The sequence below is a fragment of the Crassostrea angulata genome, chromosome 2, assembly GCF_025612915.1.
Source record: "Crassostrea angulata isolate pt1a10 chromosome 2, ASM2561291v2, whole genome shotgun sequence".
NCBI classification, from domain to species: Eukaryota; Metazoa; Mollusca; class Bivalvia; order Ostreida; family Ostreidae; genus Magallana; species Magallana angulata.
In genome coordinates, this window is record NC_069112.1 from 14,872,079 (window position 1) to 14,888,541 (window position 16,463).

The 16,463-nt window shown below is 31.2% G+C and overlaps 2 protein-coding genes across 2 annotated transcripts; one reads left to right on the top strand and one right to left on the bottom strand.

Moving 5' to 3' along the window:
• Window positions 1-257: 257 nt before the first annotated feature.
• LOC128173937 (gigasin-1-like) lies at window positions 258-3,415 on the bottom strand. The gene is made up of 2 exons (XM_052839601.1): window positions 3,349-3,415; window positions 258-1,132 (listed from the first exon to the last, which is right to left on the bottom strand). Exons 1-2 carry the CDS (start codon window positions 3,413-3,415, stop codon window positions 375-377), a joined length of 825 nt encoding a protein of 274 aa, XP_052695561.1. The 3' UTR covers window positions 258-374.
• An 11,386-nt stretch (window positions 3,416-14,801) lies between these two features.
• On the top strand, window positions 14,802-16,111 carry LOC128173938 (P2X purinoceptor 7-like). Its single transcript, XM_052839602.1, has 4 exons — window positions 14,802-14,813; window positions 15,522-15,579; window positions 15,699-15,748; window positions 15,842-16,111. The coding sequence occupies exons 1-4, from the start codon at window positions 14,802-14,804 to the stop codon at window positions 16,109-16,111; spliced, it is 390 nt and encodes a 129-aa protein (XP_052695562.1).
• The last annotated feature ends 352 nt before the right edge of the window (window positions 16,112-16,463 follow it).

Here is a 16,463-nt window from a genome sequence, read left to right on the forward strand (position 1 = left end):
ATAAAATTTTCATTTGAAATCGTGTCCAGGTCCCTTTAACAATTTTAATAATTTTCTTGTAAAATAAAGAAACGTTTCTGCCACTGCATTTATTTGGTTCTTTGAAGATAATAATGCTGTCTGTATCAATCTTCTCACAATGTTCTCTAAATTCTAGCTTATATATATTATTAGTAAAAGACAGTTTCTTATTGCCATTTTTAATAATAAACAATCTGTTTTAAAACAGAGAATCTGTTACTTCCAAATGTTTTCGAAATTGCCATTTTCGTAATCTTAGTTTCCGTTTTTATAATTATTTTCATGGTTTCGTCAACGTCTCATTTCCATTGTATCTGTCTTGCTTCTTTCCAATCGCTGTGAACATGCCATATTTATCCATCCAAGTTATGAACATAACTTTCTTTCTCCTTTTTAACCACTTCCTGAATATCTACTTCCGTTTGATCATGTTCCAAGTCGTCATGTCCATTGCCATATCTATCCCTTTCGTTAAGAGCATAACTTTCTTTCTCCTTTCTTACCACTTCCTGAATATCTACTTCCGTTTGATCATGTTCAAAGTCGTCGTGAACATTGCCATATCTATCCCCTTCGTTAAGAGCATAAGTTTCTTTCTCCGTTCTTACCAATTCCTGAATATCTACTTCCGTTTGATCATGTTCAAAGTCGTCGTGAACATTGCCATATCGATCCCCTACGTTATGATCATAACTTTCTTTCTCCTTTCTTACCACTTCCTGAATATCTACTTCCGTTTGATCATGTTCAAAGTCGTCGTGAACATTGCCATATTCATCCCCTCCGTTAAGAGCATAACTTTCTTTCTCTTTTCTTACCACTTCCTTAATATCTACTTCCGTTTGAACATGTTCAAAGTCGTCGTGTCCATGATTGTCATATTTATCCCCTCCGTTGTCATATCTATCTTTCTCCGTTATTTCTACTTTCTTGGTAGTAGCTTTTTCCGTTTTTCTGGTTTCAGTTTCATCGTATCCACGATTGTAATATACATTATCTTCGTTAAGTCCATTATCATATTTATCCTCTTCATTATCAGCATATATTTCTCCGTTATAACGATTTCCATTGTATCTTTCTCCATTATTTCCATTGCCACCATTGTTATGGCCTATAAATAGAAGTTAAGAAAAGAAAATTAGTTTGTGTCTTTTCCATTGTCAAATAGCCTTCAGTATTTAAACTGTTTTCCATGTTGTGCACTAGAATAATAGTGTCAATGGCATTCACTTGTCAGTAGATATAACCATAGTAAATTTAAAAATTATCAATTTAAAAAAGAACTTTAAAATATTAAGCCATTGTGTAATAATATTACCTATAAATGTGTCGATCGAAACATTAACGTTACAACTCAATTTTAGACTTAAACCCTTCAAGAAATTTAAGGACTAGAATGTATCTTTCCTTTACGCTTATGTATATATTCTATGCATAATTACGATAAATATACATTTTTTATCTTACCACGCGGGAGTGTTAAGGAAGCATATGGACAATTTAGCGTCTTATTTTGACTGTTATATTCAAAATCGTGAAATTAAATAAATATTTTGAATAAGATCAAAAACATAGAATTATCCTTTAAAACAGATGTCCGTGCAATAAAATCGGGTAGTACATTACTGCCACATTGGTGCATTATCACGTGACAACTATAAACAGCTTATGTATATTCCTTAACGTAAAATGTGATAGAACAACACTACCCCGCGGTTTCTAAAATAAAATAAACATACCAAGTGAAGGCAAATCATCTCAGTTTAATCAAAACCGCTGCTAGAATTCTATGTTCTTCTTAATTATATAGTTATTCATCCGGCTCTCGTAAAACCTTCCCAACTTTTATTAAGTTTGCACGGAAAACGGTATGTTCCATCAAAACAACACAAAACATGGGATTCTAGCAGCACTTTTCAAATAAAGCATTGATCAAACTAACGATACGTATAAAATTTCAAGTTCAATATATACGGGGTAGTGTTGTTCTAGGCGGATTTTTATATCGTAAACAAAGACAGTGGAAAGCCTGGCCGATAAATAAAAGCAAATTTACATACCTTTAAGCGAATGATTGATAAAACTAACTTCTTTCCCAGTATTCTTATGTTCAATTCTCAATAAATCACACCACAATACTTTATTAGAGTTCTTAGATTAGTTATATTTTGACTCTGTTTACAATGCTTTCCGATCAAATTCACACGACATTCAACTTTTAGTCATGACGTCATCAATGTGTAAATCTACGTAATACAAACTAATTTCTGAAAAAAAATTGTCTTCAGTATTTTTTATTTGTTTTTAGTCTACGTTTCGTTGCTTAGATATTTGAATATGTACATAATTAGTAAGATTTGTCATTTCACGGAATAACATGTAACTCAGATTCCATATGCTTCCTTAACACCCCCGCGCATGCGAAAAGTGACATTGTTTTAACTTATGGCGAATTAACATGTTTCTTATGAACTAAATTATTCCTGTTCGCAAGCTTTTTATTCATTAACAGTTTTGTTGTTTTCAGAACAATTTGTTTAAATATCGAGGTTTAGTTTCTCTCAATTATTTACCATGCTAACTCAGTTATGGCAACTAATAAAGCTATCTTCACTATAATAGAATAGTAATAACTGTCTGGCTACCCAGGAGATAGCACGCCCCCCCCCCCCAACCATATCTTTACCACATTGTTGTTTCGGGAACCATGCAATGTTATCTCCATTATAGCAAGTAATAAAGTACAAAATACTTTTGTAAATTAAAAACAAATACAATTTGATGTAATATTTTCGTTCAAAATATATAAGCCGGTTGTCGTTAAAATGACGATATAATTTTGCTAAATTTCATAGAAAGGTCACTTAAAAATGTAAACAACTAACTTAATCAAAAGAAAAAGTATTCATAAAAAATGTACGTGTATAATTCATTGGACGATTACAAGTTAATTACACCCTTACACTTAATAGTTTTTAGAGGACAATTGATTTATTTTATTTTCTCCATAAATTGCATTTTGAACAAAGAATCTTTTTAAACAAAGAAAATAAAAAAATAAAGAAATCTGATCTTTATTATTTCTTTCTGAGAGAAAGGGCTAGTTTAAAATATTTTATTTTATTCATTAAGTTGATAGATGTAGTAAAAACCTTTTTCGCACGTCAGTCATCTGACCTGATCTTTTAAGATTAGTATAACATTTCAAAATACAAAATGGTTTGTTTATCTGAATAAGTTGTATTGCACATATCTTTTTCATTCCGCTTTAAATAGTCTTGATTGACCATTGATTAACTTAATTAGATAAAGGTGTACCCAACTCACCATGTAGATATCCTGAGACATTTGCTAAGGCAAAACAGGCGAACGCCAAAAACATGACGACCTTCATTTTTGTCAACGTTAGGAATTCTAGAAAGATACATAATATTGGATTAATATTAAAAAAATCAATTGAAATTGTACATTAATTCATTCATTTACATGCATTCTCTTTATAATATAACTTCTCAATGTATCTATCATCAAGCATTTGAAAAAGAATGATGCTAATAACAATATTGGTGAGTTCAAACCCAGAAACTAAGAAAGAAAATCCGAAATATAATCACGATTAAAAAAATGTTTGTAATATAAAATTGCTGCAATTTTACAGTGCGTCACTGAAGTTTTCTTTTACAGTTAATTATCTTATATTTTAAAGAAAATCACTTACCAATAGAACTGCAACCGATTCTCCTCGTTTCTCGATCTTGGACACACTTACCAGGAAGAATCGGTTGAATTTATACGCTAGCAGTGGACGACTGTCCTTGACCATATAATTATGATAAAGCATATGTCAAAAATATGATGTAAATGATGACAAAATACATAAATTGAAATTCTAAATGTGATACCAAAGATTAAAATTAAATTAAATGGACAATAAATCAAAGAAAAAATACAGCGTTATGTAATTCTACGGTTGAGGCTTCATTTAAAATGCTTACGCATGCCCTGTGTCTTTTATGACGAATCACAAGTTAAATAAGATATCAAGCGCTTGTTAAAGATTTATCTTATCATTATCTGAAACATGCATAAAAGTAACAACAAAACATATGTCTTTATCTGCCTAAAACCATACGTATATTGATAATTGAATCTACTATTATCTTTTTTGTAATACAATGATGAAATGATTAACATATATATTAGTAGGTAAAAAAAATCCCGAAAACAATCTTTCTTTTGATTGTTCTTTATTTCTCTTCAATACCAATGTACATTTAAAAAAGCCAAAGAAGCAGGGTATTAGGAAAGCTGGCACCATTACTATGAAAAAAAAGAATAAAAGTAATGTGTAACAAATTTGTAAAACGCTATACCGTATTTTTAAATATAGTCATGTTTAAAACTTCTAGCATGATGTCCATATCCCTGTATAATTTTTTTTAACAAATTGTTTCAATCCTTTTTGACACTCATATTTTGTTCTACATTACATTTTGAAATGTATGTCTTAAAATCTGAATAACATATAATTGTAATATGAAACAATATTTGAACATTTTGATATTTCAATCAGTGTTCTTCAAAAAACAAAAAAACAAAACAGATGAACTCTTTCCAATTCACTACGTATTTTAGATAAGTGCAGCTTGAATTATAAATTCATCTTTAAAAGGCGGACAAAAGTAAAATTAAACCATGGCCTTGCGTTTCAAAAAATGAAAACCAGTTGTTGAATATTCGAGTTAAATCTCTTGATACATTTAAAACTTTGTGATTTCTAAGTACTTTTGTTTACAAGGTGGCCTTGCTGACTTTTTAACCAGAATGTTCAAGCATTAAAATCATGTTTTAAAAATAGCAGGCTGGTGTTTACCTACTTTTAAACATTTTTTTTTTCCAAGCATTTGATGTAAAAATATAACAGAGGAAAAGACAAAAAACATAAAAATAATTATTAAATTTATATTGCTACACTTTACATGTATAAGGTAGAACAGTTTTGATTTCGTCGAATGTCATTTTGTGACCCAGTTTAAAGTAAACTTTTTTGACCAGTAAATTGCTGACAGCAACAATTCATTAATACAAGTGCATGTTAAAAGTTATGCGTACTTGAACAGGAAAGGCACATATATTTTTAACGGATCAAGCAAGAAGAAACCTAGAATGTGGCTGTTTGCTTTGAATTATCGTATTAAATATAATTTCTTTGATCAAACAAAGAAAACCTGACTTTTTTAGTAGTACGACGTTTGTTTAAAGATTCTGAACAGTTGTTTTTTTTTTGTAACGATAATATCTTTAAAATAAATTGTAGAAAAAAAAAACTAATTCGATAAACTCATCATTATGTGCAGTTTTACTTTCTAGAATTTAAATTTTTTATTTGTTTTCCTTAGAGCGTTTTTTAAATTTGATTTGAAAAGCTGAATTTTAATATGCAATTTTCAAAGATTGAACACTCTGTACATGTATTTCAGTGCTATGACAAGTGAACTCGGTGTAACATGAATTACAAAGATAGTTTACATTTTACCTTCAACGCTTTCACGCCCAATGAAAGCGGTGGCTGGGACTTAAAAAAGAATATACAATAAGTCTGTATAATACCTAACTGAACACTACCTACCTACACGTCACCGAGCTTATTACGGATTTTATAAATCCTGATTAGTTTTGGGAAAGTCAAATTATTAATTTTAGATGGGCTTATAATATAACATGTTATCGATGCTTACTGAATTATGTATATGGGGAAAATGTCATAACACCTACACCGATAGAAAGAAAGAGATAGAGAGAAGAGGGAGAAAGAAATGAGAAATATTGTGTGGGCGTGTTTGTACACAAAATTTATGATTTGAATAGATAATATTAGCAACAAAAAATTGAATCGATTTCCTAATAAGCATAAGGATAACAGATTTAAGATGTTATCTATTATATGTGACCAGTTAGTTAATTACACTGTCAACTCGCTTGTCTCTTGTTTCACGTGTGATTGTAATTGTTTTTAATGGAAAAACATATATTAGCTACCGCTTAAATCGGCATTTTTTATGTAACTTAACCTCCTTTTACAAATAGTGCCGACCAAACCAAACCTAACCCCGGAACTATTTTAAAGTCTGCTAGAACGAACTTTTGTCGACCACAGCCTGACCCAAAGCAAACCAAGGGATCTTAACGTAAAAGCTGATCATTAAATCAAGTTAAAAACATCAAATGTACGAATAAAAGAAATTTTGTTTATCATTGTTGTATTCTTTTTAAAAATATTAACACCACGCTGCTTATCTAATGACGTATATCTGCTGCTACATTCATTACCCCATGAATCACTAAAGAAGACGGTTTATTGTTTATAGTTTCATTTTTTGACATGTGATCAAATTGAATTAAAAATTAGTTTAAAAAACAGGATTTTTAGACGGGGTCACGTGATCCCGTCTATTGGTTTACTGTCAGCCGAAGTCTCAAACCGGAAGGCACGCGTAGAACACATGAATTGAGTCTACGCGTAAGAAAATAGTGCAGGATGTTTTCATGCATTTCTGTAAATATGTATCATAAAAACACGCATTAAATCGTTTTTTTAGTCCTCTGTGTATAAACAAAATTCTATTTAGAAAATAAACAAATAGTTTTATTGATCAAAATATTCTTGCTCGGGTTCAAATGTGGAATGAGTTACGTAAATGAATGCACGGCGCCTTTGACAATTCAGTTGGTGTACGAGCTTATTAATCAATAGAAGAGTTTGATGGTGGAATCGAAATTAAATTTCCCAAATGCAATGTGCCATTTTTGAAAAGTTGTGAATTTCATTTTAACAATCTTTCACCTGAATACTACCAAACTTCATGCGCAAGCCGAATTTAAAATCGGAACGGGTTATACACAGATGTTTTAAAAATTAAATAGGTGTTTCATTGGCTTCCAGTCTACTTGCGGTATGACTGCTGTTCGTCTCTATAGGAATTTTGTACAAAGAAAATAAATAAAAGCAAGTCTGAATTTGCCTTCTCGTTCGTTGGCTCTTTAGTTGATTAAACTGAATTTGAATTTTAAGCAATGCATTGTAAGCAAAATCTATAATAGATTATACATTTTGGAAGACTTATACATCATATAATATATACAATCTTATCGATTGAAGAACCGAGTTAAATGTTAATGTTCATGTTTTCCGGCTTAGTTGGAATCAGGCTTGGGGTGAATTACATTGTAAAATAATGTATTACATTACCATTACTTCATGAATTAGGGCATTAAATTACCATTACCATTACTTAATTTTCTTGAAGTAATGCATTACATTACCATGACACGAGTAAAGTAATGCATTACAATTACTTTGTGAAAAGTCAATAAGTTTTAATAAAGTAATTTAAAAACTAAATAAAGAGTTTTTGTAGATATTTCAAAAATAAAACATGCTTAAAATATTTACAGGTTCGTGTTCACTAACAGGTTCAAATTTAATGACTTATACAAGATTGCTATTGCACTTGTAGTTCTCAAAGTAAGGTTAGTCCCGTAACATTTACACGCTAATGGCGGAGTTGACAATCTCTGTTATTTATGTCTCTGATTTTCGGAGTATGATTTTTAATGAAAGGAACAGTTGTATCGTAATTCTTGTAGGTGATGCACGGGTTTACACAAAAAAAATAGTAAGTGGCGAACGGATTTATTTTTACCTATTAATTTTGCATGAATCGCAAATGAAGAAAATCGTGTCAGATAAGTCGGTCTTAAGAATCAAAATGGCGACCGTGACAAATATTTTTATTGTCAAAGTTCTTGGAATCTTATTGTAAAAAAAATATTTCTTACGTCAGATGCCTGTGTTTGTTATCGCTATACAAATGTTCACTTTGTTAATTCAGCAATAATAGAGTTTACGGGGTTTTCAAAAAACTTTTGTTACGGATACCGTCCGACTTGTGGATTTTCCCTTGAAACACAAAACTGAATAAATCTAATGATTAAAATTATCTACTTTGATATAGTTGTTTGATTTTCCCGGTAGTAGTAATTTTTAAAATTTTCCCTTGAGATCTTATTTTACATAATATACCGTTGTGTCAATTTTCTACAATTATGAAGGTATCAAATGAAAGATCTTGTAGATATAAACAATGTCATATTTTGTCACTGTCGGGATTGAGTAAAATTTAGACAAAGTATCAGACAATTACAAAAAAGCCGAATTAACATAGATTGTAACAAATAATTCAAACTCATAAATTTTTGAAGCATATTCGAGGAATTCCAGAACAATTACAAATTCAAGTTTCAAGACCCCGTCTTTCAGTACTCTTAGTACTTTGATTATCTTATATTTTACTTTGATAGCGACCTAGACTGATGGGAAGAATCAGCCAATTATCTGATTTTCGAGTTAAAATTGGAAAGTATGATATTTTGCAACTGTCTATTATGCATTTTCTTTAACATGTATACTTTTAACTAAAAAATGTCGGGCCAAAAAAAGCAAAATTAGCTTATAAAGCACAACGATTATACAGTTCGGTAAAGAAATTGTATTTATGATATCAGCTTTTATTTTTAAATAAAAAAGAATTAAACGTGTCATTTTCCCCCCTGGATCAAAAGATTCATTAAAAGTTTATTTTTTGTACAAAACGTGCAGATATTAAGCGAAGATATCTAAACGTAGTTGATATGAGGTTACATTTTAAGTAGGATACGCAACGGCCGTGCTTCAAAATGTAAATAATGGATGATATAACTTTGTATTACATAATTCATAGCAAAGTGCCGTTATTTGTTGCTTTTGAAATAGAATTTCTTATCAAAATTTATCACAAATTTACCTTCTAACACGACTCTATACGTAATAAACATGAAATTGTGATGCCAAACTTCAACAATCTTCAATTTTTGTCTGTGTTAGCAAATATTGTAATTGCGTAAATGTAATTTTAATTCAGAATCAGATTTGACATACAACCAATTAGCCAGGAACCTACTGCACTGGTTTATTAGTCCCCTACCGGTTTCACCGGAGGGGACTATAGCTTTCCTCTGCGTCCGTCTGTCTGTCTGTCCGTCCGTCCGTCCGTCTGTCTGTCTGTCCGTCCGTCTGTCTGTCCCACTTCAGTTTTCCACTGTTTTTTCTTTATGGGTTTGACGAATGGCATGAAACTTTCTGAGCAGCTTCAAAATGTCAAATTACGGATCAAGTTTACACTTCTGTAGCGTCTGGTTGACATATTTTCGAGAAAATTAATTTTTTATATTCAATTTTTTTAATGTTCGGGTTCGTTATCGGGCTCGGTGGGTATCAAATAAATTTCTACAAACCGGTAGGGGACGTGTATTGCTTATGCAATGCTCTCAGAATGCTTGTTAAATTTGCTCTTAGATAGGCACTTGTATAATTAGCAATAATAACTTGTTAAATTCTACAACATTTTATTTAATCTAAATATTATTTTAGGCTGTTTGGTCATAAAATGTTTGATTCTTTTAAAAAGAAACGAGTATTAATAAATTTAAATATTTAGTGACTAAAATAAAAAATAAAAATAAAATGTAAGCAACTTATACTGACAAGTGCAAATTTTAATATTAAATTTTGTTGAAAACTTTTAAATATATCTTTGACCCGTATATTGCAATGGTTTTATGATGATAATTAATTAAGTTTTTATGAGTTGATTTTAATCAACTCTCCTATGCAGTTACTCCAGCAAACCGAAACTGAAACAGTGTTTCGACCTGAGCACAAATCATCACCGCTGAGTTAGAGTTAGTTCTTGAAAATAATCGATAAATTCGATGTAATGTACGGAAGAATTTTTTTGAAAGAAACTTGTTTATAAATACATAAGAAATAGTCAGCTTTTAAATAGTACGAACAATTTAAAAGTTTTTTGCAGTCGTATGTATATTCCTACGTCAGACTTCAATATAGTCTCGTTCAACCATCGGCTGTCTCCGTACATCTCCGACAAGCAGAGAGTTTCATCAGTCTATATTTAGAGGTCGCATCTTCAAGCTATCACGTGACCTGGTATCTCTATCTTGTCAGAGATTAACGGAGACAGCCGAGCATCTGGTTGAACGAGACTAGAGTTCATTATTGGTTAGATCCATACACTTTTTGAAATATTTCGAATTCCGATACAAAGTTTGATGAAATCAATTCTATTTTTTAATATAACAAAACACGATTCATAAGACGTTTTCTCGAAATTCTTGTCGGAAAAGTTCGAGAATCCATATTATAAAAATGTGCGTAATTTAGATAGACATTATAAACTACTTGCTAAGCAAAATAACATATCGTTGATGTTAAGATAAATAATAATCGATAAAATCAACTCCCGTCAGTACTTCAGTACTTGGATTTATAATTTTTTATCAAATATTTTTTTTTCACTTGTAAAAGATAGAATATTTATTAATACATTGAAAAAAAATTATCACAAAGAAAGTCTTAACAAGAAATTTAGAAAATCGATAATAAAAGTGAAATAATAAGGATTTTATTAATTTAAGCGAATAACGAATCGTTGCTAATTTTTATTCGACCATAATTCATGGCTTGTCAGAAGACAGGTTACGGAGCACTAAATGTTTTCATTTTTTTATTGTATTTCATAATAAACTTTCAAAAATTTAAATTATTACATAATCAAAAAATATTTTCTTAAACAGAAAAACACATGAAGACGTAAAGAATTTGGAAATATAACTGTATCAAACGACCCCATTAAAAATAATTACAATGTAAGACACAATTCATGTTATATTATCCATGGTATATCAAACAGGAAAGACTGCGCCAAATGTTGAATGAAAACTTAAAAAAAATAATGTGGATTGTGTTTATGATTAGTATTGTAATTTTGAAACAGAAAACTGTAAAACGCCATATTTACAAAATGATTTAATACGTATCTTTTGTCAAGATCATGCTTAATGGACGGGACTTTTGGCTAGTTTCATTTCTATTTATTAAAAGACTTGCACATGAAAAAACCAATAATTTACTTTCTGTGACAAGCATCTTGACATTTATGTATATCGATTATTATCAAGAAGTATTTGTTACTTATATTTTTACTTCGACTCGATCTATCCCAATTGACTTGAAATAAAAGATTACACAGATTCTAAGTCATCTGTTTCATTTTTTGATATTTTAATATAACAAAACACCTATGGTAACCAAACAAAGATTTGTAGATGCCTGTATTTCCTTTGCCTTTGTTTTGGTGTGGGTTTTTTTTTCTAGACTTTTTATTTAGAATAATGTTTGTTGTGTTCAAATTTCATACATAAATTTATCAAGATGCAAACGTTTAAAAAATACATCCTAGACTGAAGTTTAGATATTAACTGCATTCATTTGATGATGTACGAAACATGGTATCTTATAAGTGGCAGACATAATAAGACATGCCTTTGCCTTGACTTTTTTCATTCGCTTGAAAGCGAATTTAAACCTTGATAAATTACCACTGCCTGTGGAGAAATAGAAATACGTTGTGATTTATATGCAACCTATATATGGTAAACGCATGTACTTTTAATAAATTCATATATTTTCTTTTTTAAAATGCGGCAAAAGTCGTCAGGGCAAATCGATCTTTACTCATATCGTTAAATAACATTTCTTGTTTTAATATGACACAGGTTTAAGATAATAAAATCTTCCTCTTGATTCCAGAACCGACATTTGAATTGTTAGAGGGATAGTTTTTTAATACATATCTAAGAAAATATCTTAAGATATTGTGTTTGTAATTTATCTCGTCAGCACAAAAAAAAAAACCCACAAAAAACAAACAAACAAACAAAACAAAGCAAAAATAAAAACAATCAACTTAAGTGTTTCAGTACAAATCAAATGAACGAGGTCACCAGAATCATTAATTGATTTACACAACAGTTTTATTAATATTGCGTCGCGAATAGGTCACACGAGAAAAACTGATGCGGTATTACTAAAATACGAGGGTTAATTATTCATAAGATAGTGAGACTTTTGTAATAATCAACAGAACTGGGCATTTTCCTCTTATATTTTATTTACATTCCCTTACGATAGTGCCATTAACTTAAAACCACTTATTATCATCCATCTTTGGAATGCGCCTCTATTCTCTGAAAGAGGTATACCCCTGTGACATTAATGTGAAATGAAAGTGAAAACAACGTCAAGATATCAATTTGCCCATTTTAGAAAATAGAAAAAATACAATAATTTATATGATGAATATTAAGGACAATCGAACTGCTTTTAAGCACACAATTATGTGTATGTGTGTACTTAACAGTGCACGCATGAAAATTATTTTGTAAAAAATTAAACCATCTCATTCCAGACTTTGGTCCTCTGATCATGCAATATTTCTGTGTCAATCAGGTGATATTATATGCAAATAAACACCTTTTGAAACATTATGTCCTTTAACTTGGAATATGATTGTCACAAATCGGTACTTACAGGTATTATATTTTTTTATGAATTAGTATCCTTTAGGGACCCTCTTAACCGTTCCTGTGTAACTAGTTTAATACTCTGGACACGGTGTTAACTACAGTACGTATTGGTCAGTTATTTTCTTTTGTTTGATTACCTTATTTAAACTGCTGCATTGCAGACCTTGCAGACAGTGGCCACGTTTTCTTCATGACAGGTATGAGCAGCTAAGGTTTTGAGTAACCCTTTCAACTACATTGTACTAGGGATAAGTTAACCTATTTTATACTTTTGTAATTTAACTTCGGCTCAGTCTTTTTTCATTACTGTGAAGTTTATATTAAGTATTTTTGTTACTTTTTGATATACTGGTTTTACGAGGTAGAACTGTTAAACATAGGTGCTTGCTCGCGCTTGTTCCTGTGTGGTCACGTTCGAGGGTGTGTGCTTTATATTGGGATATAAATGCATGATATACTTGTATTTTTGCCGTGGTACGGTGAACTTGTATATTCTCCGTGTAGTACGGAGTATTTTGTCGATCGTTTTGACAAGGATTTTCTTTGTTAAGTAGTGTGATACCCCTAACGTTATGCAGTGTTCGTATTCGATGTGGTTTCGTGCTGTTGTATGACCTGCTGTTTTGCCATAATGTTATATTTAAGTCCGTGCGACTTAGCTTATGTTTATGTAAGGTATATTAATCATGTAACTCAAAATATGTTTATTAGTTTAATTTAATAAGGTCCCTATCAAGTGTCTGGCAGTCCATCGCTATGGTTGAACCTATCTGCCACTGTCTCACGCAAGTGCCATTTCTACTCATCTCGTCCATTCCCTCACTGGATGGCATCTTATACCATTCTACATGCCCGTGATGGAGACTAAAAAAACACCACAAAACTTAAACATTTTATTGTTCATGATATGTATCAATTATGTATATTTGTTTGGTTTTATTTTATAAAAAAAATTATAAATAAAAATCGAATCTTGTTGTGTTTGACTGAACAGTCACGACGGCTGTCGTGACAATGACCAACTTCACCATTACAATTAAAGAAAATTTCGTACACAACCTCTGTTCTTGCTCTCCAGAGTTTGGCAATTAAGGATTTGCTTTGTTAAGCGAGCCATATTGTATTTTCCAGTTTCCCTTTAAGGTAAAATTGGCAGCAAATTTTATCCCTTGTAATAATTAAATGCAGACAATCAATAAAAATAATAATAGTGATATATAACAACTCTTCAATATTGTTGTAAGGCCTCGCCTAATTGACTAAACGATATTTTCTCATTTATTTCGTATGACACTAAATACGATACGGGTGCATATCCTTATAACATGTAATTTTTGGTACAAAACGGTATTTTTTCATTGGAACTTATTTTTTTATGTGATAAAATTGAATGGTTAAAAGTAAGTCTGAGTTGTACAAATGTCGTACAATATAATAGCTAGAGCCAGCTCATCTTTAGCGGTTGATTTGCTGTTAACTATCCAATATGTTATGTCGGATAAGTTAAGTGCGTAATTAGTTCTCTTTACAAATGGTTTGCTGCATTTTAACCATTCATTTACAACGGAATGAGAAAACCATTTTACTTCATAAGAGTAAAACACGCTTATAAGAAATTCAGGGACGGACTATGTTGCTTCGTTATGAGCGTAATTCGTTATATGTGAGACGTTAACAACATGTAATAAAGTCACGCGTAATAAAAATTACTTTGCTGTAAGCGTCACTTCAGTGTTAACGTGCTTGTTATAACCATGGTTGACTGTATCTAACATTTTCATGTTATCTCTTTAAAATCAAAAATATAATTAGATTGTAAGTACACGAAGAAACAGTTATCACATTCATATAAAAGGATAATAATGTAAAATACTCGCCTTTTTAATATATAAAATTGGTTCATCGGAATCAACCAATTGATTTATTGATATATTACGTAATGTATGCTTTAATCTACCAATTAATGTTCTTACGTGATTGAGTACGTATCGTGTGTCATTGATTTAATCAATCCAATGCTTAGTGCGCAGGGCTTTGAATGACTTCTTATCAATAATTTGTCACTTTTCCTTCCAAATACTGTGTCTTGCTCGGAAGACGTATTCTTACATGAGGTAATATTTTCAAAACTTTAAAGATACCAATACTGACTAATTCTAATTTCTACTAATGGAAAAATACATATGTTTTTGAATTTTTTTAAAAATGTCATGTTAAGCTAAGCTTTGTAATTTTATATGGATTTTGATTGACAATCGTAGATACATGCTGAAAACTACACCTCGATTACACGCATCATGGAATACGAGGTAAAGTGACTATCTAAAAGGAACACTTTATCACTTTCTCGATAAATTATAAATGGTTTACTTTTCAGTCGGTTTTTAAAAGTATATTCACCAGTTAGAAGCACAAATGTATATATTGGGGCACTAGAAGGGAAACCATTTAATTGAACAATCTCCCGGCAAAATGTCGAAAACATTTTCAGCGGAAATTCTGTTAGAATTTTCGCGATAAATTGCATCATTTTGAACGGTTGACTTTAGCTTATTTTTACTGAAAGTGATTGTTGTATTACAAACGATTACGTAGGACTGTATATGAGTACATGCTATATATAACTGAAGGTATTCTGTTCGAAATCTTTTCCAATAAAACACAGTTAAATATACAAGAGATTCTAATTTTGACATCATACATTTTTTTTCGTACAGTCCTCAGATATAGATTCTGATAATGAACCTAAATTCAGAAGGGTCGTGAAAGGCCCAGGAAGGTAAGGGGATCTGGAGGAAGAGGGTGATCCCAAATACAAGTACAAAAGATAAGGAGCACACCCCCCCCTCCCCAAGCGGAATAGGATTAGAAAGAGACGTAGTGTAGATGAAGCAGTGGCCGTTATACAGGAAAGGAAGAATGTGCTAATGGTAAGTCTTGACTGGATCTTCTAAGCATATAAGATGATATACACTTTGATTACTACCTCTACATATAAAGTTATATCTTCCTTTCAGAGAAAAATAGATGAACTTTGTCCAGAAGAAATAAGAAACACACTGCCGAAGTTTGTTGGTGAAAACCCCGAATATTTGTTTATTATACTAGAACCCTGCCCAGGTCCATCACAGAATCCTACAACCCAACTGCCTTGGTGCAGTTATGGTTTTTGTAGAGATTTGCCTACCCATAAGAAAAGCTTTGCTGTCAGAGAAATGCAGATAGATGTGTGACTCGTCTACCCGTGAGTATTTGCATTTAGTACTCATATTAACATACAACTAGTTTTTATAATTTTCAATTTTTGTACTTTATTTTCCACTTGTGTTTGTTGCAGGATTTTGATGTACTTATTCTGAATGAGGCAGTCCTTGCTCTAGCAAGACTGTACAGACAGGACATCCTTGCCATGCCAAAGGATACTGCCATAAATCGGGCCAATCGACACACTGCTTACCGCCAGTTTCTGTTGTGGCACCACGGCAAATTGGGAACGGGCAACAGACGTGTCATTCCGAGCTGCTGCATATGGCGTATCAGAGATAGATTTCCTGATCCATATGGATTATGTTATGTTGGATTCAAAGATGAAATGTTGGAGTTATAGATGTACAGAAACATATTAAAATGAAATATGGGAATTTGATTTTAAAAGATGTCCATATATTTATATTGAACATTTATGTTTACTTATCATTTTAAAGATGTTTAATTTGGAAAAAAATGTGAATGAAATAAATGTTGCAGTTTATTTAATTTTTTTAAGGTTAAAGTTTAGTGTGTTGCAAAATATTAATCAGAAGAATACTTTAAATTTTGAAGGTGGGACATAGGGGATGTTATTCAGTTTAAAAAATCTTCAAAATGTACTTTTCAAAAAATATTATTTTATAATCATTTATCATTCAGCATTTCCAGTTATCATTTATTTCAAAGAAAAAAAAACAACTGTAGTAGAG

What these genes read in the sequence shown, in the direction of transcription:
- LOC128173937 (XM_052839601.1), bottom strand. Translation starts at nt 3,415, where the DNA reads ATGAAGGTCGTCATGTTTTTGGCGTTCGCCTGTTTTGCCTTAGCAAAT. An exon ending in TGTCTCAGGATATCTACATG is followed by an intron (nt 1,133 to 3,348) that starts GTGAGTTGGGTA and finishes TTCTATTTATAG; the next exon opens with GCCATAACAATGGTGGCAAT.
- LOC128173938 (XM_052839602.1), top strand. An exon ending in CACACTGCCGAAGTTTGTTG is followed by an intron (nt 15,580 to 15,698) that starts GTGAAAACCCCG and finishes CCTACCCATAAG; the next exon opens with AAAAGCTTTGCTGTCAGAGA. An exon ending in GATGTGTGACTCGTCTACCC is followed by an intron (nt 15,749 to 15,841) that starts GTGAGTATTTGC and finishes TGTTTGTTGCAG; the next exon opens with GATTTTGATGTACTTATTCT.